This window comes from Notothenia rossii (genome assembly GCF_949606895.1).
Source record: "Notothenia rossii genome assembly, chromosome: 4".
In the NCBI taxonomy this organism is placed as follows: Eukaryota; Metazoa; Chordata; class Actinopteri; order Perciformes; family Nototheniidae; genus Notothenia; species Notothenia rossii.
The window spans coordinates 95723590-95747204 of record NC_136902.1 but is presented as its reverse complement, the minus strand read 5'-3'; the positions used below and the strand labels follow the sequence as shown (position 1 = coordinate 95747204).

The following is a 23615-nucleotide window of genomic DNA, read 5'->3' as shown; positions in this document are numbered from 1 at the left end:
TTTAGGGAACCACCTTCTGTTTCTAGGGAACCGTTAACTCTTAGTTTATTAGTACTATTTAGGGAACCCTCTTCTGTTTCTAGGGAACCGTTAACTCTTAGTTTATTAGTACTATTTAGGGAACCACCTTCTGTTTCTAGGGAACCGTTAACTCTTAGTTTATTAGTACTATTTAGGGAACCACCTTCTGTTTTAGGGAACCGTTAACTCTTAGTTTATTAGTACTATTTAGGGAACCCTCTTCTGTTTCTAGGGAACCGTTAACTCTTAGTTTATTAGTACTATTTAGGGAACCACCTTCTGTTTCTAGGGAACCGTTAACTCTTAGTTTATTAGTACTATTTAGGGAACCACCTTCTGTTTTTAGGGAACCGTTAACTCTTAGTTTATTAGTACTATTTAGGGAACCCTCTTCTGTTTCTAGGGAACCGTTAACTCTTAGTTTATTAGTACTATTTAGGGAACCACCTTCTGTTTCTAGGGAACCGTTAACTCTTAGTTTATTAGTACTATTTAGGGAACTACCTTCTGTTTCTAGGGAACCGTTAACTCTTAGTTTATTAGTACTATTTAGGGAACCACCTTCTGTTTCTAGGGAACCGTTAACTCTTAGTTTATTAGTACTATTTAGGGAACCACCTTCTGTTTCTAGGGAACCGTTAACTCTTAGTTTATTAGTACTATTTAGGGAACCACCTTCTGTTTCTAGGGAACCGTTAACTCTTAGTTTATTAGTACTATTTAGGGAACCACCTTCTGTTTCTAGGGAACCGTTAACTCTTAGTTTATTAGTACTATTTAGGGAACCACCTTCTGTTTCTAGGGAACCGTTAACTCTTAGTTTATTAGTACTATTTAGGGAACTACCTTCTGTTTCTAGGGAACCGTTAACTCTTAGTTTATTAGTACTATTTAGGGAACCACCTTCTGTTTCTAGGGAACCGTTAACTCTTAGTTTATTAGTACTATTTAGGGAACCACCTTCTGTTTCTAGGGAACCGTTAACTCTTAGTTTATTAGTACTATTTAGGGAACCACCTTCTGTTTCAAGGGAACCGTTAACTCTTAGTTTATTAGTACTATTTAGGGAACCACCTTCTGTTTCTAGGGAACCGTTAACTCTTAGTTTATTAGTACTATTTAGGGAACCACCTTCTGTTTCTAGGGAACCGTTAACTCTTAGGATTTTCGTTTTGAATTTCTCCTGAGGTTCATCTTGCTGGTTGTTTTGTCCCCAGGAGCTTGAAGATCGGTTACTTCAGTCAGCATCACGTTGACCAGCTGGACATGAACGTCTGCTCCATAGAGCTGCTTCTCAACCGCTTCCCCGGTAACCACAAACACAACAACAACAATAACAATAAACCTAACCAAACACCATGCTGAGCTGTGTCTGCTTCTGATTGACTGGTCCTGATTGACTGGTCTTGGTTCTGATTGACTGGTCCTGATTGACTGGTCTTGGTTCTGATTGGATGGTTCTGATTGATTGTGTGTTTGTGTGCAGGTCGGCCGGAGGAGGAGTACCGGCACCAGCTGGGCGGGTACGGGATCACTGGTGAACTCGCCACGAGGCCGGTGGCCAGTCTGTCGGGGGGGCAGAAGAGTCGCGTGGCCTTCGCTCAGATGACCATGCCGTGGTAGGAAAACACTCCGGTATTTCTTCTTGCAGAGTCTTGATTTAATGTTTGTATAGCTTTTACAATCAAAATAACTTGTCTAATCCAAACCACAATTTCTTAAAGTTGTTAAAGTTTATGCATTTTTTAAGGTGATGTAGTCATAAAAAATAACGACAGTCATTTAAAGATTCAAAGGTTTTATCATCGGATGCTCAGCAGTGTAGATATGGCAATGAACATCTGAAGTCACAGGCTCCTCCCACTATGCAATGTAAATATAAATAAGACATAAAACAATAACAATATTGAAATAGAACAACATAAATAAAATAGTGCAAAGAAGGTTGAAAGTGACCAATGTGCAGGTAAATGCGTAAGAAGTCAACTGTATATTTGTTTTTGTTCCCGTCAGTCCAAACTTCTACATCCTGGACGAGCCGACCAATCATCTGGACATGGAGACCATCGAGGCTCTCGCAAAGTCCCTCAACAAGTTCAGAGTGAGTGAATCACCCACCTTCAGGGAACCGTTTACCGTCTTAGGGAACCGTTTACCGTCTTAGGGAACAGTTTACTGTCATAGGGAACCGTTTACCGTCTTAGGGAACAGTTTACTGTCTTAGGGAACAGTTTACTGTCTTAGGGAACAGTTTACCGTCTTAGGGAACCGTTTACCGTCTTAGGGAACAGTTGACTGTCTTAGGGAACAGTTTACTGTCTTAGGGAACAGTTTACTGTCTTAGGGAACAGTTTACTGTCTTAGGGAACAGTTTACCGTCTTAGGGAACCGTTTACCGTCTTAGGGAACAGTTGACTGTCTTAGGGAACAGTTTACTGTCTTAGGGAACAGTTTACTGTCTTAGGGAACAGTTTACTGTCTTAGGGAACAGTTTACTGTCTTAGGGAACAGTTGACTGTCTTTAGGGAACAGTTTACTTTCTTAGGGAACAGTTGACTCTCTTAGGGAACAGTTGACTGTCTTTAGGGAACAGTTTACTGTCTTAGGGAACAGTTGACTCTCTTAGGGAACAGTTGACTGTCTTAGGGAACAGTTGACTCTCTTAGGGAACAGTTGACTGCCTTTAGGGAACAGTTGACTCTCTTAGGGAACAGTTGACTGTCTTTAGGGAACAGTTTACTGTCTTAGGGAACAGTTGACTCTCTTAGGGAACAGTTGACTGTCTTAGGGAACAGTTGACTATCTTAGGGAACAGTTGACTATCTTTAGGGAACAGTTGACTCTCTTAGGGAACAGTTGACTGTCTTAGGGAACAGTTGACTGTCTTAGGGAACAGTTGACTGTCTTTAGGGAACAGTTTACTGTCTTAGGGAACAGTTGACTCTCTTAGGGAACAGTTGACTGTCTTAGGGAACAGTTGACTCTCTTAGGGAACAGTTGACTGCCTTTAGGGAACAGTTGACTCTCTTAGGGAACAGTTGACTGTCTTTAGGGAACAGTTTACTGTCTTAGGGAACAGTTGACTCTCTTAGGGAACAGTTGACTGTCTTAGGGAACAGTTGACTGTCTTAGGGAACAGTTGACTGTCTTAGGGAACAGTTGACTGTCTTAGGGAACAGTTGACTGTCTTAGGGTTGTAGTTGTGTCACATGTTAGTCTCAGGTTTGTCTCAGGTGCGTCTCAGGTTAGTCTCTGGTGTGTCTCAGGTTAGTCTCTGGTGTGTCTCAGGTTGGTCTCAGGTTAGTCTCTGGTGTGTCTCAGGTTGGTCTCAGGTTAGTCTCTGGTGTGTCTCAGGTTAGTCTCTGGTGTGTCTCAGGTTGGTCTCAGGTTAGTCTCAGGTTAGTCTCTGGTGTGTCTCAGGTTAGTCTCAGGTTAGTCTCAGGTGCGTCTCCTCACTGTGTGATGTCATGTTTCAGGTTAGTCTCAGGTTAGTCTCTGGTGTGTCTCAGGTTAGTCTCAGGTTTGTCTCAGGTGCGTCTCCTCACTGTGTGATGTCATGTCTCAGGTTAGTCTCTGGTGCGTCTCAGGTGCGTCTCCTCACTGTGTGATGTCATGTTTCAGGGCGGGGTCATCCTGGTGTCTCACGACGAGCGTCTGATCCGCATGGTGTGCAAGGAGCTGTGGGTGTGTGAGCACGGGAAGGTGGGCCGCATCGACGGAGGCTTCGACGAGTACAGGGACATCCTGCACGAGCAGTTCAAGAAGGAGGGTTACCTGTGAGGCCCCATTCAGCGCTTCAACAAGCCCCACCCCCTCTAACAACATCCTGTTATAGCAGCCAATCAGCAGCCTGGAGGACGTTTTTTTTTTCTCCTCTGAACTGATGTGCTTCAGGCCGATTGGTCGATTTCCCCTGGTGATGTCAGTGAACTCTGGAGGAGGCGGAGTCTATTTAAAGTCCATCGTTACATTTAACCTGATTTTTTTTTTTTTTCTGTGTCATCGACTCTTTTAAAGGACCCAACATTATATTTACATTCAGACACAAAACAAATAAATCCATCCGATCATGGTCTGTTCTTCTTCTGCTGATTCCTTTACAGCATCATTCTGTCTTCATGGGGGGGGGTGTTTCCTTTTATGTATACAGTATCAGAAGTGTTTCTATAAAGATATAGTATGAGTACTGTGTCTGTTTACTGACCTTGTTTATAAGATATATCAATTCTCTCAAGAACATGGCGGACGTAAACGACAACGTGGCGGCGTAAACAACAACAACGTAAAGTAAACCGTGGCGTAAACCGACAACGTGAGGTCGGAGCCCCCCATTGAAAACAAAGCTCTGTTTGAGACTCAGATTTCTGGAGGAATGATACCGTTTTTGAGGCATCTGTTTAATCATTTTACGGGACATCTGCATTTTGGTTTGAGGGCGCAGAGAGACCCTGATGTGTGGTGCTTTACAGGGGACTCAGAACCTCTCAGGTCAAAGTAAAACATGTTCAAGGAACAAACCTCTAGCTTTCAGTAAGGGAAGCACAAAGAGGAAGACGTTATAAAATCTTTATTAAAAATACTCTTCAAAGAACACATTATTTGCCTGAAGTAAAAAACAAACCAATGTTATAGATGAGCAAGGAAAGGAGATGAATTCAAGTTGCCTTTCTTTCGTACACTCTTACCTCTGTACATGTATATAAGTCCTACCAATGTAACAACAAGATATTGGTATTTCCCGTTAAGACACCGAACGCTTTCTGATACGACCGAACTACGGTTTACGCCTGGCCTCAGTTAGGCGTCCCAATGAGGCCCCTCTTTAAAGTGTCTCTACAGCTCGGGGCTCCAGGACGCCCCCCCCCCGTCTCTTAGGCGAGGCAGGACAGCGTATTGGTAAAATTTCTCGAGTTTGGACAGCGTCTCCTCCCACAGCTCGGGGTCAAAGGTCACCGGGACCACGGCCGTCTCTTTAAGGGTGAAGACAACGAAGTCGGCCTGATGGAGGCCCGTCACCGCCATCTGGAACTGGACCTGAGTGAAGTAGCTGTGGGACGACTTCAGGACGTACACCGGGACCTGGGGACGAGGAGAGGAGGAGACGAGGTGAGGACGTGAGAGACGAGGAGAGGACGATAGAGGAGAGGAGGTTAGAGACGAGGAGAGGAAGTTAGAGACGAGGAGGGGAGGTGAGAGGAGAGGAGGGGAAGTTAGAGACGAAGAGAGGAAGTTAGAGACGAGGAGGGGAGGTGAGAGGAGAGGAGGATAGAGACGAGGAGAGGAGGTTAGAGACGAGGAGAGGAGGTTAGAGACGAGGAGAGGAAGTGAGAGGAGAGGAAGTAAGGGACGAGGAGAGGAAGTGAGAGACGAGAGGAAGTTAGAGACGAGGAGGGGAAATTAGAGACGAGGAGGGGAGGTGAGAGGAGAGGAGATGAGGGACGAGGAGAGGAGGATAGAGACGAGGAGAGGAAGTGAGAGACGAGGAGAGGAAGTTAGAGACGAGGAGGGGAGGATAGAGACGAGAACAGGAGGAGAGAGACGAGAGGAGGATAGAGACGAGGAGAGGAAGTGAGAGACGAGGAGAGGAAGTTAGAGACGAGGAGGGGAGGAGAGAGACGAGAGGAGGATAGAGGAGAGGAGAGGAGGATAGAGGAGGAAAGACGAGGAGAGAGACGAGGAGAGGAGGTTAGAGACGAGGAGAGGAGGTGAGAGACAAGGTGAGAGACGAGGAGAGGAGGTTAGAGAGGAGGATAGAGGAGAGAGACGAGGAGAGAGACAAGGAGAGGAGGATAGAGGAGAGAAGAGGAGAATAGAGACGAGAAGAGAGGAGGTGAGAGACGAGGACATGTCAGTGTGATGTAGTCTGACCTCTCCGGGCCTCCGTCCGTCCTCATCCTGTATCTTCAGGCAGAAGTTGGGGTCGTCCCTGCAGGCGTCCTCCACCCGTCTGTCCTTGTGTTTGTAGGGACACTTCACCTCCAGGCAGAGCAGCCATTGGCCGGTCCGGCTGTCCGTCACGATGCCATCTGGACTCGCACCCAACCAGGGCCTCTGAGCATCCAGGAAGAGCCCGCAGGCGCGCACCGAGACGCTCCGTCCCAACGCCGCCGTCTTCACAGCCTGCAGGACGAGGACAGATCAGCAACTGATGGAAGCTGTGTTTCACAACACAGTCCCATCTCAACGTCCTCACAGTCCCACTTCAACGTCCTCACAGTCCCACCTCAACGTCCTGACAGTCCCACCTCAACGTCCTCACAGTCCCATCTCAACGTCCTGACAGTCCCATCTCAACGTCCTGACAGTCCCATCTCAACGTCCTCACAGTCCCATCTCAACGTCCTGACAGTCCCACCTCAACGTCCTCACAGTCCCACTTCAACGTCCTCACAGTCCCACCTCAACGTCCTGACAGTCCCATCTCAACGTCCTCACAGTCCCATCTCAACGTCCTCACAGTCCCATCTCAACGTCCTGACAGTCCCATCTCAACGTCCTGACAGTCCCACCTCAACGTCCTCACAGTCCCATCTCAACGTCCTGACAGTCCCATCTCAACGTCCTGACAGTCCCATCTCAACGTCCTGACAGTCCCACCTCAACGTCCTCACAGTCCCATCTCAATGTCCTCACAATCCCACCTCAACGTCCTCACAGTCCCATCTCAACGTCCTCACAGTCCCATCTCAACGTCCTCACAGTCCCATCTCAACGTCCTCACAGTCCCATCTCAACGTCCCCACAGTCCCTTCTCAACATCCTGACTTTTTCTGTAACTCCACATTGGCCTTCTGTCAGTGAGAGTTATTATAAACATTTAGTCTGCAGTCTCATGTGTTCTGGTTCTTCTCGTAGCTCCTCAGCCGAGCATCCACACCAAGAAGATGCTGCTTTTCCAAAACATTCAGACTTTAAGAAAAAGTCAGAATTTTTATAACAAAATCTGAATTTTGAGATTTTGAGAAAAACATCTCCAAACTCCGCAGTCACTGACAGAGGGTGCTCTGAAGCATCCTGCAGTCACTGACAGAGGGTGCTCTGAAGCATCCTGCAGTCACTGACAGAGGGTGCTCTGAAGCATCCTGCAGTCACTGACAGAGGGTGCTCTGAAGCATCCTGCAGTCACTGACAGGGGTGCTGTGAAGCATCCTGCAGTCACTGACAGAGGGTGCTCTGAAGCATCCTGCAGTCACTGACAGAGGGTGCTCTGAAGCATCCTGCAGTCACTGACAGAGGGTGCTGTGAAGCATCCTGCAGTCACTGACAGAGGGTGCTCTGAAGCATCCTGCAGTCACTGACAGAGGGTGCTCTGAAGCATCCTGCAGTCACTGACAGAGGGTGCTCTGAAGCATCCTGCAGTCACTGACAGAGGGTGCTCTGAAGCATCCTGCAGTCACTGACAGAGGGTGCTGTGAAGCATCCTGCAGTCACTGACAGAGGGTGCTGTGAAACATCCTTCAGTCACTGACAGAGGGTGCTGTGAAGCATCCTGCAGTCACTGACAGAGGGTGCTGTGAAGCATCCTGCAGTCACTGACAGAGGGTGCTGTGAAGCATCCTTCAGTCACTGACAGAGGGTGCTGTGAAGCATCCTGCAGTCACTGACAGAGGGTGCTGTGAAGCATCCTGCAGTCACTGACAGAGGGTGCTGTGAAACATCCTTCAGTCACTGACAGAGGGTGCTGTGAAGCATCCTTCAGTCACTGACAGAGGGTGCTCTGAAGCATCCTGCAGTCACTGACAGAGGGTGCTGTGAAGCATCCTGCAGTCACTGACAGAGGGTGCTGTGAAGCATCCTTCAGTCACTGACAGAGGGTGCTGTGAAGCATCCTGCAGTCACTGACAGAGGGTGCTCTGAAGCATCCTGCAGTCACTGACAGAGGGTGCTGTGAAACATCCTTCAGTCACTGACAGAGGGTGCTGTGAAGCATCCTGCAGTCACTGACAGAGGGTGCTGTGAAGCATCCTGCAGTCACTGACAGAGGGTGCTCTGAAGCATCCTGCAGTCACTGACAGAGGGTGCTCTGAAGCATCCTGCAGTCACTGACAGAGGGTGCTGTGAAGCATCCTGCAGTCACTGACAGAGGGTGCTGTGAAGCATCCTGCAGTCACTGACAGAGGGTGCTCTGAAGCATCCTGCAGTCACTGACAGAGGGTGCTCTGAAGCATCCTGCAGTCACTGACAGAGGGTGCTCTGAAGCATCCTGCAGTCACTGACAGAGGGTGCTCTGAAGCATCCTGCAGTCACAGACAGAGGGTGCTCTGAAGCATCCTGCAGTCACTGACAGAGGGTGCTCTGAAGCATCCTGCAGTCACTGACAGAGGGTGCTCTGTCAGTGAGAGACGAGCTCATGCTTCACCAGGTGTGTGATTCTGTACCTGGTAGCTGCTGACGGCCTCGGCCTCCATCTGCACCCCCCAGGACATGGCTCTGGTCCGGACGCTCCGCGCCTCACCTGAGAAACAACCAGATGGTGTTGCTTTGCTGTTATCTTCCCCATCATAGGTGTTCACCACCCGAGTTCACCACCCGAGTTCACCACCCGGGTTCACCACCCGAGTTCACCACCCGAGTTCACCACCCGGGTTCACCTGCTCATTCCTCTGATGTCATCATTATACAAATCATGAGGGAGCAGAACCCTCTCCGTCATGGTTAGTAAAAAGGCTGAGTCGTTTAATGGCGCATTTCCACTACGCGGCCTTGCTCGGCCTCGCTCGGTATGGCTAGGCCTCGTTAGGCCTCGTTAGGACAGGCTCACTTTATGGCGCATTTCCATTACAGTTTAGGAACTGGGGTAGTATCTATAGTAACGCAGTGTAGGAGGAGCCGTGACGTCATCTTCAATGAGAACCCCAGAAAAACAACACAGCCGTTAGCTGTTAGCACTCAGAGATCACAGCTCTTCATATCTGTTCAGAAACTAGACAGAAGTGAAACAAGTACAAACCACAGACTGTCTGTGTCATGGAGAATACAGTCGCTGTCTTATTCATCTCTGTAGGCCGTTGTTGTGAGTGTGTTGGAACAGATACACTGCGTTAGCTTAGCCCAGGGGTCGGCAACCCGCGGCCCACGGGCCGCATGCGGCCCTTTAAGCCCTCTGCTCTGGCTCCCTTGAGCTTAGACAAAAATAAGAAGGAAATAAAATAAAAGTATTTGTAGGACTATTTATATTTTGTTGCATGGTTGAAAATGTTTCGTATCTTGTATTTTGAGGTGATACTGTGACACATAAATAAAAAACAAAACAGTTTTAATTAGGTCAACTAAAAGATGCGTCACATCCTGCTACGGTCCCGCGCCAGCGCCTTTTCTTGGAGGCCGGGGACCCCCGGCTCGATGAGCGAACTATGGATAAATCAAAGAAAAGTACCGGAGGAACACAGGATTTAATTCTGTGTGGACAGAGTTATATGCTTTCACAGCAAACGATGCTGGTTTACCGGTATGTTTGATATGTAGAGAGAAGTTGTCAACGGTGCTGCAGCCTTTACGTGTCGGGGAACAACACGGGAGAGGAAGACAGCTGACGATCTTCAGTCATAATTCAATGGGGTATGTCATTTATTTCAGAAAACACTTTTTGTTATATTCCATGGAATGCTCTTAACGTCCCGATAGCAATGAATATATTAAATACTTTGAGAATAAATACATACAAAAATTAATCTGTGGAAGCCGTAGCGCTGTAAAAAGCACGACCAATCATCTGAGCCGGCTAAAGTAACTGGATGGCCTACCTGCCTGTCAGCCTTCCATCTGTGCACAAACTGATCTCTGCCCTCATTGGTCATGTGCGCGTTCGTGTGTGTTGGAGGAGGGGCTCTGTGAGGAAGTCTGAAGGAAGAGGCAGATTTTTTCCGGTTGTGTATTTTCAAATTCTAGCGCACTCGAGCTGGTTTCTCCATTCTTACCTACCTTTAACTCTTTTTAGGGTTCAGCTATATGTTTTATTTATTTCAAAGTGGGCACATTTTAATTATATATTTGTTTCCTTCAAATGTGCAGAGGACTCCCCAAGTGCTGTGTTTAACTTATTTTAAAGTAGGCCTGTGTATTATTTTTAATTCTCCTTATAGGAGTTCTTTGTTTCTTATTAGAGGTTAATAGTTTTATATAAAGTAATAAAAAGCCTAATAAATGCAAAAAAACTGTAGTTTTTGTCTGATATAACAATAAATACAACTTTATTAGCTATCAAGCTATGAAATATGTTTTGCGGCTCCAGAAAAAAATGTTGGGGGAAAAAGGAGCAAAATGGCTCTTTTGGTCAAAAAGGTTGCAGACCCCTGGCTTAGCCGGTCTCCATTCAGAAAACATGCACTCAGCCTGGTTGTTCCTGGCCCGGAAAGAACCTTGATTTCATGGGGCCAGAAGAACTGTGAATTAGGACCCGCTAGCTGGAACTAGGCCAAGTGGAAACACAACCAAAAACGGGCCCGCACGGCTCGGCACGCTTAAAGCGAGCTCCGCGCTGCAGTGGAAACGCGCCATTAGTCAGGTCACTACATACAGAGGTCCAATATTTTACCTGTGAAAGCAGCCAGGTAGGAAGTGGGCGGGGTTTACCTGTGACAGCAGCCAGGTAGGAAGTGGGCGGGGTTTACCTGTGACAGCAGCCAGGTAGGAAATGGGCGGAGTTTACCTGTGACAGCAGCCAGGTAGGAAGTGGGCGGGGTTTACCTGTGACAGCAGCCAGGTAGGAAGTGGGCGGGGTTTACCTGTGACAGCAGCCAGGTAGGAAGTGGGCGGGGTTTACCTGTGACAGCAGCCAGGTAGGAAGTGGGCGGGGTTTGGCTCTTTCCGTTGACCAATCCGCAGTGAGCGATGCTGTGAGCAATGGAGGCTGTGATCCGGTTCTTCCTCCAGGCAAACCAGGCGGGGTTGGTGCTCTGCCCGCGGGTCAGAACCTCCACCTCCTCCACCTCCTGCTGGTCCATCCGGACCCCCAGACCCAGTGGTACCTGTTATGTTTCAAGATTCAAGGCTTTTATTGTCATGTGTCCAGAGATACAGCGTAGATATGACAATGACAATCTGAGGCCACAGGCTCCTCCCACAGAGCAACACAATAACACAGATAAAATAATGCAAGGAGTTTAAAAGTAATTGCATTATGATATATTACATATATATATATATATATATATATATATATATTACATATTTTAACCCCAACCACTTCTGTGTCTGCACTTCAATATGTTTTATTTGGTTATCTGCTTATGTTATGAGTGTTTAAGATATCCACGACAGACCTGCTCCGGGCTGGGGGCGTCGCCACGAATCGGGCTCTCAGCACTCTGTTTCCCCGCATCAGGTCCAGGTCTCACAGCAGGCTTCACCTGGGGGTTCCTGGATCCAGTCTGGGGGGTTCTGGGTCCAGTCTGGGGGGTTCTGGTTCCAGTCTGGGGGGTTCTGGTTCCAGTCTGGGGGGTCCTGGATCCAGTCTGGGGGGTCCTGGGTCCAGTCTGGGGGGTCCTGGGTCCAGTCTGGGGGGTTCTGGGTCCAGTCTGGGGGGTCCTGGGTCCAGTCTGGGGGGTTCTGGGTCCTGCTTGAAGGGGGGGTTCAGCAGCAGGTCTGGGCCTCTGGGTCTGGCTGATTCTGGTTGTGGTGCTGGGGGTCGTGGTGCTGATGCTCGGGTGGTACCGGACCTCGGGGATCTTCAGGGTCCGGTCTGCTGCTGGGACCTGGTTTCTGTTCTGGTCCTGCATCTTCATTCATTCAGAACAGAAACAGGGTTTATCGTTAAATAAAAATAAGACGTAATGTATTTTTTATTATTTGATTAAATTATTTATAATAAACTTCAATTGTTTACGTTAACAACTTATCGTACGATATACGGACATGATCTAAACATCGTACGATATTTGGACGTAACTGCAATCATTTAAACGTTAACAATGGTGCGTACAGCCTTGAGGGGGGTTGCAGCAGCAGGTCTGCTCCTCTGGTCCTGGCTGGTTCTGGTTGTGGTTCTGGGGCTCGTGGGCTGGATGCTCGGATGGTACCGGACCTCTGGGATCTTCAGGGTCCGGTCTGCTGCTGAGATCTGGTTTCTGTTCTGGTCGAGCATCTATATCAGAGCAGGAAGCAGAGCAGGGAGACTCTTAACCCTTAAATCACTAAATACTATGAAGAGTGAATAGATTTGGGTTTTCTACATTTCACCCATATCACCCTGTTATTACACCTGTTATCACCCTGTTATTACACCTGTTATTACACCTGTTATTACACCTGTTATCACCCTGTTATTACACCTGTTATTACACCTGTTATTACACCTGTTATTACACCTGTTATTACACCTGTTATTACACCTGTTATCACCCTGTTATTACACCTGTTATTACACCTGTTATTATATCACCCTGTTATTACACCTGTTATTATATCACCCTGTTATTACACCTGTTATTATATCACCCTGTTATTACACCTGTTATCACACCTGTCATTACACCTGTTATCACCCTATTATTACACCTGTTATTACACCTGTTATCACCCTATTATTACACCTGTTATTACACCTGTTATTACAAATGTATTACACCTGTTGTAGTTCCAGTAATCCAAAGTTCGATTCACAGGTAGCAATAAGCTTGACTCGGACAATATACGTCTCAGGGTAGTTTGTTTGACTCTTTACTTCAACAAAAGGCAGGGCCGTGGGAAGTAGGGGTGCTGAGGGTGCTGCAGCACCCCCTGATGGACGACAGGGAATCTGCATGTCCACAAGATTAAATGGAAATATAATACAAAAAAACGAATTTTCAGCCCTGATGTAACAACATTAATAATTAAGTAAAGATAACACCCTTTTCACCCCGGTTACAGTTTTCATTTGCCCTGTACGATGAAAGTGGGGGATGTTGGCTTATCAGGCGCCCGCAGCTCACACACAGGACAGATATCAGCTGTCTGGACAGGACTGATAGCCAGACAGACTGAGAGGCTCAGTGAGGTAAAGGACTGAGGGTTTAGATATTTCACTTTAGTCTAAGTTATCTCAGAGGGTCTCAAACGGTTTGTTAACAATTTATGTAAATAAATATTTCCAAGGCAACCTTTATAATTATTGGGATAAATAAAAACAGGTTTGAAATCATTCCAGTGCATACTATAGGACAGTAAACCAGAAATATTGTTTAAATCTGGAGAGATTAAAGAATATGCATAAATAAATAAATGTTAACTGGTCAAATAAGAAATAAATGAACAACAAAAATAAAATAAGTTACATTTACTTGTTATTGGCTATGTTAGGTTATTGGTTATGTCCACATACTTATTTGATTATTAAAATGTAAACCGATATTTTCGATATGGGTGTTTAGAGTTGTACCCCTTAGATCTAGTCTCTGGCAATTCAGCTCAAAGTGCACCAGATTGAAGCATTTTACTTTATAATGTTGAAAAAAAATCTTCCCCCCTGACCCCCCTAGAGCATGTGATCCCCACAGCACCCCCCATTTGAAACATGTTCCCAAGGCTATGACAAAAGGTATCAAATACAAACACATATTTTCTCAGGTCAAAGACTATGTTGCTCTGTGCTTCCTTCTCCTTCTCACACACACGTGTGTGTGTGTGTGTGCGTGTGCGTGTGCGTGACATTCATATTTAGCTTGTTTTCATAAAAAAACTTAAGAACACAAATTATTTGCTTTTATTTTGAAAAGCTTGAAAGCGTCAACCGGAAGTTGTTGTTTACTTGTTATTTAACCCTCGGGAGTAAACAGGTGAGTGTTCTCTCAAAGTGTTTGTTGAACATCAGCAGGTACACACTTTACTGACAGCAGAAGCTGATACCCTGTAACTCAGGTATACACAGTGTAATACAGACACTGTCCACAGAACAAGATACTTCAGACTGCTTCTTTACGATCTCCATACTTCCACATTACTAACAACAACAACAACAACAAGACATACAACAGGCCGATCAATAAAACAGACGGATCAGATGTGTTTTAATCATTAGACAAACTGATCCGGTTCTGAACGGCTTTATAGTTATTGTGTAGTTGTTGTGTATTTGTGGTGTAGTTGTTGTGTAGTTGTTGTGTAGTTGTTGTGTAGTTGTTGTGTAGTTGTGGTGTAGTTGTTGTGTAGTTGTTGTGTATTTGTGGTGTAGTTGTTGTGTAGTTGTGGTGTAGTTGTTGTGTATTTGTGGTGTAGTTGTTGTGTAGTTGTGGTGTAGTTGTGGTGTAGTTGTTGTGTAGTTGTTGTGTAGTTAGACAGTGAGTAAACTATATTAAAACCAAAGGTAAACAGAAGATCTTACCTGCGTGTAATGTTAGTCTGTCGGAGAGAAACCTGAAGTGAAACTGACTCATCATCACGTGAGCTGTGTGTGTGACTCATAGTTCAACATTCCTCCGCTGGGATTGGTCAGATGTTGACGACCCTCGCTCTGATTGGCTAATATATAGGCTCACAATGCCCGACGGAGCCAGTCAGGATATATAATGTATGATGTCCTTTATTGTTTTATGTTTCATGTGGAACCTATATGCTGCAGGTCTCCCTTGAAAAAGAGATCGATGATCTCAAGAGACCAATGTGGTTAAACAAAGGTTTGAAATGAAATGAGGATGGCCGAGTGGTCTAAGGCGCTGCGTCTCCTCTGGAGGCGTGGGTTCGAATCCCACTTCTGAAGCATGCGTTTTAATATTGTTAAAACAAGCAGATGATATGATTCTTGTCATTAGTTTTAATTGTTATTTATTTATCCCGTCTTATTATGTTAATTTGTATTTACATTTAGCTATTTCCGTATTTATAAATTTCCATAATACATGTTGGAATCTCATAAATAGATAGAAATGGAGGATGAAACCCTATTTATTGATCACACATGTTCATGCTCAAAGCACACACACACACACACACACACACACACACACACACACACACACACACACACACACACACACACACACACACACACACACACACACACACACACACACACACACACACACACACACACACTAACTGGTTTTAGAATCATCTGGACTCTTTGTTTGTAGATATCTACTAAACTAAAGCAGAGACAGAGAGTAGGTCTGTTACACTGAGTGATATATATTATACACACTGCTCTGCTTTCTGCACGGACCTCTCAGCTGTTCTCTCTGGAAACATGGCGTCGTGATGAAAGCAGTTAATAAAATAATATCCAGGGGATGCATGCAGAGCTGTGATTGGCTGAGATCAGTCCGGCAGTGTGTCACGACTCTTTGAAACATCTCTGTTCCCGGAAATGCATCCAAGAAGGAGCCGAGGAGGAGCCATCAGTGTATCCTCGGTTAGAGCTCCTCCAGAGAGCCTCCTCTCTCCTCTCTCCTCTCTCCTCTCTCCTCTCTCCTCTCTCCTCTCTCCTCGGTTAGAGCTCCTCCAGAGAGCCTCCTCTCTCCTCTCTCCTCTCTCCTCTCTCCTCGGTTATAGCTCCTCCAGAGAACCTCCTCTCTCCTCTCTCCTCTCTCCTCTCTCCTCTCTCCTCGGTTAGAGCTCCTCCAGAGAACCTCCTCTCTCCTCTCTCCTCTCTCCTCTCTCCTCTCTCCTCTCTCCTCTCTCCTCGGTTAGAGCTCCTCCAGAGAGCCTCCTCTCTCCTCTCTCCTCTCTCCTCTCTCCTCGGTTAGAGCTCCTCCAGAGAGCCTCCTCTCTCCTCGCTCCTCTCTCCTCTCTCCTCTCTCCTCTCTCCTTGGTTAGAGCTCCTCCAGAGAGCCTCCTCTCTCCTCTCTCCTCTCTCCTCGGTTAGAGCTCCTCCAGAGAGCCTCCTCTCTCCTCTCTCCTCTCTCCTCTCTCCTCGGTTAGAGCACCTCCAGAGAGCCTCCTCTCTCCTCTCTACTCTCCCCTCTCTCCTCTCTCCTCTCTCCTCTCTCCTCTCTCCTCGGTTAGAGCTCCTCCAGAGAGCCTCCTCTCTCCTCTCTCCTCGGTTAGAGCTCCTCCAGAGAGCCTCTCCTCTCCTCTCCTCTCTCCTCTCTCCTCGGTTAGAGCTCCTCCAGAGAGCCTCCTCTCTCCTCTCTCCTCTCTCCTCGGTTAGAGCTCCTCCAGAGAGCCTCCTCTCTCCTCTCTCCTCTCTCCTCGGTTAGAGCTCCTCCAGAGAGCCTCCTCTCTCCTCTCCTCTCTCCTCGGTCCTATCTCCTCTCTCCTCTCTCCTCGGTTAGAGCTCCTCCAGAGAGCCTCCTCTCTCCTCTCTCCTCTCTCCTCTCTCCTCTCTCCTCGGTTAGAGCTCCTCCAGAGAGCCTTCTTTCTCCTCTCTCCTCTCTCCTCTGTCCTCGGTTAGAGCTCCTCCAGAGAGCCTCCTATCTCCTCTCTCCTCTCTCCTCGGTTAGAGCTCCTCCAGAGAGCTTCCTATCTCCTCTCTCCTCTCTCCTCGGTTAGAGCTCCTCCAGAGAGCCTCCTCTCTCCTCTCTCCTCTCTCCTCTCTCCTCTCTCCTCTCTCCTCGGTTAGAGCTCCTCCAGAGAGCCTCCTCTCTCCTCTCTCTTCTCTCCTCTCTCCTCTCTCCTCTCTCCTCTCTCCTCTCTCCTCTCTCCTCTCTCCTCGGTTAGAGCTCCTCCAGAGAGCCTCCTCTCTCCTCTCTCTTCTCTCCTCTCTCCTCTCTCCTCTCTCCTCGGTTAGAGCTCCTCCAGAGAGCCTCCTCTCTCCTCTTTCTTCTCTCCTCTCTCCTCTCTCCTCTCTCCTCTCTCCTCGGTTAGAGCTCCTCCAGAGAGCCTCCTCTCTCCTCTCTCTTCTCTCCTCTCTCCTCTCTCCTCTCTCCTCTCTCCTCTCTCCTCGGTTAGAGCTCCTCCAGAGAGCCTCCTCTCTCCTCTCTCTTCTCTCCTCTCTCCTCTCTCCTCTCTCCTCGGTTAGAGCTCCTCCAGAGAGCCTCCTCTCTCCTCTCTCTTCTCTCCTCTCTCCTCTCTCCTCTCTCCTCGGTTAGAGCTCCTCCAGAGAGCCTCCTCGACGCTCGATCCTCGGTCCTCGAAGTGTATTTAGAGAAATGAGATGTCCTTCAACATGGCGCGCTGAAATTCATTTCCGGGTCACTACCGGAGGACTGAGGAGTCGAGGAGACGAGGAGGGGAAATTAGAGTATTGAGAAACCGCTTAGGTCTCAGGTGTCTCCTGTCCTCAGGTCATCAGCATGTCTCAGGTGTCTCAGGTGTCTCCTGTCCTCAGGTCATCAGCATGTCTCAGGTGTCTCAGGTGTCTCCTGTCCTCAGGTCATCAGCATGTCTCAGGTGTCTCAGGTGTCTCCTGTCCTCAGGTCAGCAGCATGTCTCAGGTGTCTCAGGTGTCTCTGCCTCCTGTCCTCAGGTCAGCAGCATGTCTCAAGTGTCTCAGGTGTCTCTGCCTCCTGTCCTCAGGTCAGCAGCATGTCTCAAGTGTCTCAGGTGTCTCTGCCTCCTGTCCTCAGGTCAGCAGCATGTCTCAGGTGTCTCAGGTGCGTCCCGGGCTGTACCTGAGTGGTTCTGACCCGGCCCTACGTCTCAGCGTGCTCAGCAGCCGGAGCATCTCTCTGGTGGTGAATGCCAGCGGGCTCCAGGACCTGGTCTACCCCCCGATGGAGGGCCTCTCCGTGCTGAACGTCCCCCTCCAGGACCAGCCTCACGCCCCCCTGAAGCTCTACTTCGACCCGGTGGGGGAGCGGATCCACCAGAACCGAACCGGCAGAACTCTGGTTCACTGCAGCGCGGGAAGGAGCCGCTCGCCCAGCCTCATCATCGCCTACCTGATGAGGTGACCCCCCACACACCTACCCCCCACACACCTACCCCCCACACACCTACCCCCCACACACCTACCCCCCACACACCTACCCCACACACACCTACCCCCCACACACCTACCCCCCACACACCTACCCTCCACACACCTACCCCCCACACACCTACCCCACACACACCTACCCCCCACACACCTACCCCCCACACACCTACCCCCCACACACCTACCCCACACACACCTACCCCCCACACACCTACCCCCCACACACCTACCCCCCACACACCTACCCCCCACACACCTACCCCCCACACACCTACCCCCCACACACCTACCCCCCACACACCTACCCCACACACACCTACCCCCCACACACCTACCCCACACACACCTACCCCCCACACACCTACCCCACACACACCTACCTGATGAAGTGACCCCCCACACACCTACCCCCCACACACCTACCCCCCACACACCTACCCCCCACACACCTACCCCCACACACCTACCCACCACACACCTACCCCCACACACCTACCCCACACACACCTACCCCACACACACCTACCCCCACACACCTACCCCACACACACCTACCCACACACACCTACCCCACACACACCTACCCCACACACACCTACCCCCCACGGTGACCCCCCACACACCTACCCCCCACACACCTACCCCACACACACCTACCCCACACACACCTAGCCCCCACACACCTACCCCCCACACACCTACCCCCCACACACCTACCCCCCACACACCTACCCCCCACACACCTACCCCACACACACCTACCCCCCACACACCTACCCCACACACACCTACCCCCCACACACCTACCCCACACACACCTACCCCCCACACACCTACCCCCCACACACCTACCCCCCACACACCTACCCCACACACACCTACCCCACACACACCTACCCCACACACACCTACCCCCCACACACCTACCCCACACACACCTACCCCCACACACCTACCTGATGAAGTGACCCCCCACACACCCACCCCCCACACACCTACCCCCCACACACCTACCCCCCACACACCTACCCCCACACACCTACCCCCCACACACCTACCCACCACACACCTACCCCCACACACCTACCCCACACACACCTACCCCCCACGGTGACCCCCCACACACCTACCCCCCACACACCTACCCCCCACACACCTACCCCACACACACCTAGCCCCCACACACCTACCCCCCACACACCTACGCCCCACACACCTACCCCACACACACCTAGCCCCCACACACCTACCTGATGAGGTGACCCCCCACACACCTACCCCCCACACACCTACCCCACACACACCTACCCCACACACACCTACCCCACACACACCTACCTGATGAGGTGACCCCCCACACACCTAGCCCCCACACACCTACCCCCCACACACCTACCCCCCACACACCTACCCCACACACACCTACCCCCCACACACCTACCCCCCACACACCTACCTGATGAGGTGACCCCACACACACCTACCCCACACACACCTACCCCACACACACCTACCCCACACACACCTACCCCCCACACACCTACCCCACACACACCTACCCCCCACACACCTACCCCCCACACACATACCTGATGAGGTGACCCCCCACAGAAGTGGGGGGGACACAAAACAGGGGGTCCTCCACAATGAAACACTTTCTCGATTTAATTCCATTTCCTGCCTTTCTACAAATATATGAGGGACTATGGTGATAACTAATCCAAGACAAGTGTGTAGTGTATATAATGAGTGTGCACACTTATCTAGTATCCTATCCATGTGAACCTGTTTTATTTGTGATGACCTCACCTCCTCTAGGACCTCACCTCCTCTAGGACCTCACCTCCTCTAGGTCCTCACCTCCTCTAGGTCCTCACCTCCTCTAGATCCTCACCTCCTCTAGGTCCTCACCTCCTCTAGGTCCTCACCTCCTCTAGATCCTCACCTCCTCTAGGTCCTCACCTCCTCTAGGTCCTCACCTCCTCTAGATCCTCACCTCCTCTAGGACCTCACCTCCTCTAGGTCCTCACCTCCTCTAGGTCCTCACCTCCTCTAGGTCCTCACCTCCTCTAGGACCTCACCTCCTCTAGGTCCTCACCTCCTCTAGGACCTCACCTCCTCTAGGTCCTCACCTCCTCTAGGTCCTCACCTCCTCTAGGACCTCACCTCCTCTAGGTCCTCACCTCCTCTAGGTCCTCACCTCCTCTAGGTCATCACCTCCTCCAAGACCTCACCTCCTCTAGGTCCTCACCTCCTCTAGGTCCTCACCTCCTCTAGGGGGGTCCTCACCTCCTCTAGGTCCTCACCTTCTCTAGGTCCTCACCTCCTCTAGGACCTCACCTCCTCTAGGTCCTCACCTCCTCTAGGGGGGTCCTCACCTCCTCTAGGTCCTCACCTTCTCTAGGTCTTCACCTCCTCTAGGACCTCACCTCCTCTAGGTCCTCACCTCCTCTAGGGGGGTCCTCACCTCCTCTAGGTCCCCACCTTCTCTAGGTCCTCACCTCCTCTAGGTCCTCACCTCCTTTAGGACCTCACCTCTAGGTCCTCACCTCCTCTAGGGGGGTCCTCACCTCCTCTAGGTCCTCACCTCCTCTAAGGGGGTCCGGGGGGCATGCAAGATCTTTTTTAAATCTTGAAGTTGAAAGCATCAATCTGGTGCACTTTGAGAGCAACATGAAGAGATCTATGGATACATCTCTCAACACCCAGATGAAACACAACTGAAAGCAGATGTTCTTTTTCTTTATGGATATTTTACAGATCACTCCCCTTTCAAACTGTATTCTTGTTTTACTGCCATATAGTATTTCATAACTGTTTTTCATGGATTCTCTTATTGTTTGTATAACTATAATGATCATATGAAGGTGTGCCGCGGAAATAATCTTTTGAAGAATTTGTGACCAAACCGTTTGAGACCCACTGAGATAACTTAGACTAAAGTTAACTATCTAAACACTCAGAGTCCTTTAGCTCACCTGAGCCTCTCAGTCTGAGAGGAGAGCTCTCCTCCAGCTTGTTGTGGAACAAACAGCTCCGTATGTCCGTTAGTGCAGCTAGCTAACCAGATGCTAACAACACGGTCCCTGCTGCTGGCACCGGTCCCTCTCTCTCTCTCTCTCTCTCTCTCTCTCTCTCTCTCTCTCTCTCTCTCTCTCTCTCTCTCTCTCATCCTCTCTCTCTCTCTCATCCTCTCTCTCTCTCTCATCCTCCCTCTCTCTCTCATCCTCTCAATTCAATTCAATTCAAAGGGGCTTTATTGGCATGAAAGTTAAATTAAACAATGTTGCCAAAGCATCACAATACAAAATAATTAACAACATTAACATACATTTAAAATGTTTACATATTATTGATGATATATATATACAGTGATACAATTACATTTCAACACTTGTGTGTGTGTGTGTGTGTGTGTGTGTGTGTGTGTGTGTGTGTGTGTGTGTGTGTGTGTGTGTGTGTGTGTGTGTGTGTGTGTGTGTGTGTGTGTGTGTGTGTGTGTGTGTGTGTGTGTGTGTGTGTGTGTGTGTGTGTGTGTTCAGCTTGTTCCAGTAAATGCTCCTTACTTGGTTGAATGTTTGGCACTTCAGGAGGAAGTGCATCTCTGTCTCAGTCTCACCTGTCGTACAGTGACCACATGTTCTGTTCTCTTTTGGTTGCCAGGATCTTTTGAGTCTTCCTGTTTCGATTGGCAGTTTGTGGTCACTGAGCCTGTACTTGGTTAGGATCTGTCTCTGCTCTCTCTCTCTCTCTCTCTCTCTCTCTCTCTCTCTCTCTCTCTCTCTCTCTCTCTCTCTCTCTCTCTCTCTCTCTCATCAGAAAGTGCATTCTGTATGATAGGAGACCTCTAAAGTTCTGGTCTGTGCAGGTTTGAGGGTCTGAGCCTTAGACGGGCTCACGAGGCGGTTCTGGAGCAGCGTCCGTTCATCCGACCCAACGCCGGGTTCTGGAGGCAGCTGATGGAGTACGAGAGGTCTCTGTTCGGCAGGAACACCATGAGGATGGTGAGCACGCCGGGGGGGGTCCTGCCCGAAGCCCTGAGGCTGCCCGAAGACCTGCCCGAGGCCCTGAGGCTGCCCGAGGACCCCGAGCCGGCCTACTGCCTCAACATCTGAGGGTCCTCAACATCTGAGAGAAACTGCCTCAACATCTGAGACCCTCAACCTCTGAAGCAGCCTTGAGGGTCCTCTGATCTCCCAGGAACTGATTCAGGACCAGTTGTAATGACAGTGTTCGGCCACACGGCAGCGTGAATAAAGGACTGTTGATGCTTCTCTTTAATTACATGCTTTCAAATATTTTACTTCTAAAACTTTAAGTACATTTCCTTATCGTACATCTTTAGTATCCTTCTCCATGCAGTACTTCTACCTGAAAGAGTATTTCTACAGGGTGGTTTTAGTACTTGAGTGAGTGTGTGTGTGTGTGTGTGTGTGTGTGTGTGTGTGTGTGTGTGTGTGTGAGTGTGAGAGTGTGTGTGTGAGAGTGTGTGTGTTGAGAGTGTGTGTGTGTGAGTGTGTGTGTGTTTGTGAGAGTGTGTGTGCGTTGAGAGTGTGTGTGTGTGTGTGTGTGTGTGTGTGTGTGTGTGTGTGTGTGTGTGTGTGTGTGTGTGAGTGTGAGTGTGTGTTAGCTTCCCCATAGCAAGTGGTGCTGCTCTGCATGAATGAGGTCTGCATGGCTCGTGGAGTGCAAAGTGCTTTGAGGGGTCTTTACCCCTCATAGAGACATTTACACAGTCCTGTATCCATTTTTAGTTTTACAGATTTTTTCTGTGAATGTTTGGGACATTTTCCAGCAATTATTCACAAACGTTCTGGGTATTTTTCTACGTATTTTTCTGACAGTCTTACATCTTTTTGGACATTTCTACACACGTTTCAGATATGGTTTGGTCCTTTTTTAGGATCTTAACGTATTGCTCCCGCATCAGAGCTTCACAGAGTTAGATAAGAGCTAAGCTAACAGCTAACAGCTAACAGCTGACTGAGGTCTGAAGACAGAGGTCTTTGGGGTCTTTGGATCTATATTCAGGTAAATATGAGGTAAAGACAAATCTGATCTGATTCTCGGCGCCTTTAGCCTCACAAACACAACACGATCACTTCCGCTGGTGACACAAATCACTTCCGGTCCCTAGTTTCCATCTCCTTCAAAATAAGAGCTCGGTGCTGATAGAAGTTCTGAGTACTTATACTTGTACTCAAGTACAAGTTCTGATTACTTCTACTTGTACTCAAGTACAAGATCTGAGTACTTCTACTTGTACTCAAGTACAAGATCTGAGTACTTATACTTGTACTCAAGAACAAGATCTGAGTACTTCTACTTTTACTCAAGTACAAGATCTGAGTACTTCTACTTGTACTCAAGAACAAGATCTGAGTACTTCTACTGTTACTCAAGAACAAGATCTGACTACTTCTACTGTTACTCAAGAACAAGATCTGAGTACTTCTACTTCTACTAAAGTACAGGATGTGAGTACTTCTCTCCCCTCTGGTTGGAGGAGCTCAGATCTGTAGTTTATGTGAATATGATGTGACCTGCCCCACGGGGCTTCCCCAGTCGACACACCTAAGTCCCACGATTGAAGGCTGGCTCTGACAAGGAGAGAATACACGCAGGGTTATATTATCACGACTATGGGGTAAGTGAATCTTCTGGCCAGCTGCTGAGGGTTCCCCCAGAAACACATTATCACCACGTGTAGCTGCTTTCAATTAACACTCACTGCAAATCACCCATATACCTATCTGCATGCAAGAAGGGCCCAGCAAACCACATGCTCCACTCCACAGTATGGCCAGGATCGTCACTGTAT

The 23615-nt window shown here is 48.7% G+C and overlaps 3 protein-coding genes across 14 annotated transcripts in view; 2 read left to right on the top strand and 1 right to left on the bottom strand.

Moving 5' to 3' along the window:
• abcf3 (ATP-binding cassette, sub-family F (GCN20), member 3) overlaps nucleotides 1–4096 on the top strand; it is a 50205-nt gene extending 46109 nt beyond the window's left edge. Inside the window, exons 18-21 of the mRNA XM_079678552.1 lie at nucleotides 1239–1330; nucleotides 1508–1640; nucleotides 2035–2122; nucleotides 3643–4096. Of these exons, the coding sequence (XP_079534678.1) occupies nucleotides 1239–1330; nucleotides 1508–1640; nucleotides 2035–2122; nucleotides 3643–3801 (472 nt within the window). The 3' untranslated portion in view covers nucleotides 3802–4096. The remainder of the gene's footprint in view (nucleotides 1–1238; nucleotides 1331–1507; nucleotides 1641–2034; nucleotides 2123–3642) is intronic.
• The window catches only part of LOC307037576 (dual specificity protein phosphatase 14), a 91060-nt gene extending 68985 nt beyond the window's left edge, over nucleotides 1–22075 (top strand). Inside the window, exons 1-3 of one of the 10 annotated variants that reach the window (XM_079678607.1) lie at nucleotides 13667–13775; nucleotides 17442–17764; nucleotides 21663–22075. In XM_079678607.1, the coding sequence (XP_079534733.1) occupies nucleotides 17451–17764; nucleotides 21663–21909 (561 nt within the window). In that variant the 5' untranslated portion in view covers nucleotides 13667–13775; nucleotides 17442–17450 and the 3' untranslated portion in view covers nucleotides 21910–22075. Of the gene's footprint in view, nucleotides 1–13666; nucleotides 13776–15773; nucleotides 17765–21662 lie in introns of those variants that run through there. The other 9 variants (XM_079678603.1, XM_079678600.1, XM_079678606.1 and 6 more) reach the window with 9 other exon arrangements.
• LOC307037565 (uncharacterized protein) lies at nucleotides 4574–15253 on the bottom strand. Of its 3 annotated transcripts, XM_079678579.1 has the most exons (8): nucleotides 14321–15253; nucleotides 12587–12757; nucleotides 11942–12103; nucleotides 11283–11738; nucleotides 10784–10988; nucleotides 8400–8476; nucleotides 5890–6141; nucleotides 4574–5100 (listed from the first exon to the last, which is right to left on the bottom strand). In XM_079678579.1, exons 3-8 carry the CDS (start codon nucleotides 12101–12103, stop codon nucleotides 4855–4857), a joined length of 1398 nt encoding a protein of 465 aa, XP_079534705.1. In that variant the 5' UTR covers nucleotides 12587–12757; nucleotides 14321–15253; the 3' UTR covers nucleotides 4574–4854. The 3 variants fall into 3 exon arrangements, with proteins under 3 accessions (XP_079534705.1, XP_079534704.1, XP_079534706.1); XM_079678578.1 differs by lacking the exon at nucleotides 12587–12757 and having other exon boundaries at nucleotides 14321–15252; XM_079678580.1 differs by lacking the exons at nucleotides 12587–12757; nucleotides 14321–15253 and having other exon boundaries at nucleotides 11942–12122.
• Nucleotides 22076–23615: the final 1540 nt, after the last annotated feature.

What these genes read in the sequence shown, in the direction of transcription:
- LOC307037565 (XM_079678579.1), bottom strand. Translation starts at nt 12,103, where the DNA reads ATGCTCGACCAGAACAGAAACCAGATCTCAGCAGCAGACCGGACCCTG. An exon ending in CTGCAACCCCCCTCAAGGCT is followed by an intron (nt 11,739 to 11,941) that starts GTACGCACCATT and finishes GAATGAATGAAG; the next exon opens with ATGCAGGACCAGAACAGAAA. An exon ending in CTACCTGGCTGCTGTCACAG is followed by an intron (nt 8,477 to 10,783) that starts GTAAACCCCGCC and finishes GTTGTTTCTCAG; the next exon opens with GTGAGGCGCGGAGCGTCCGG.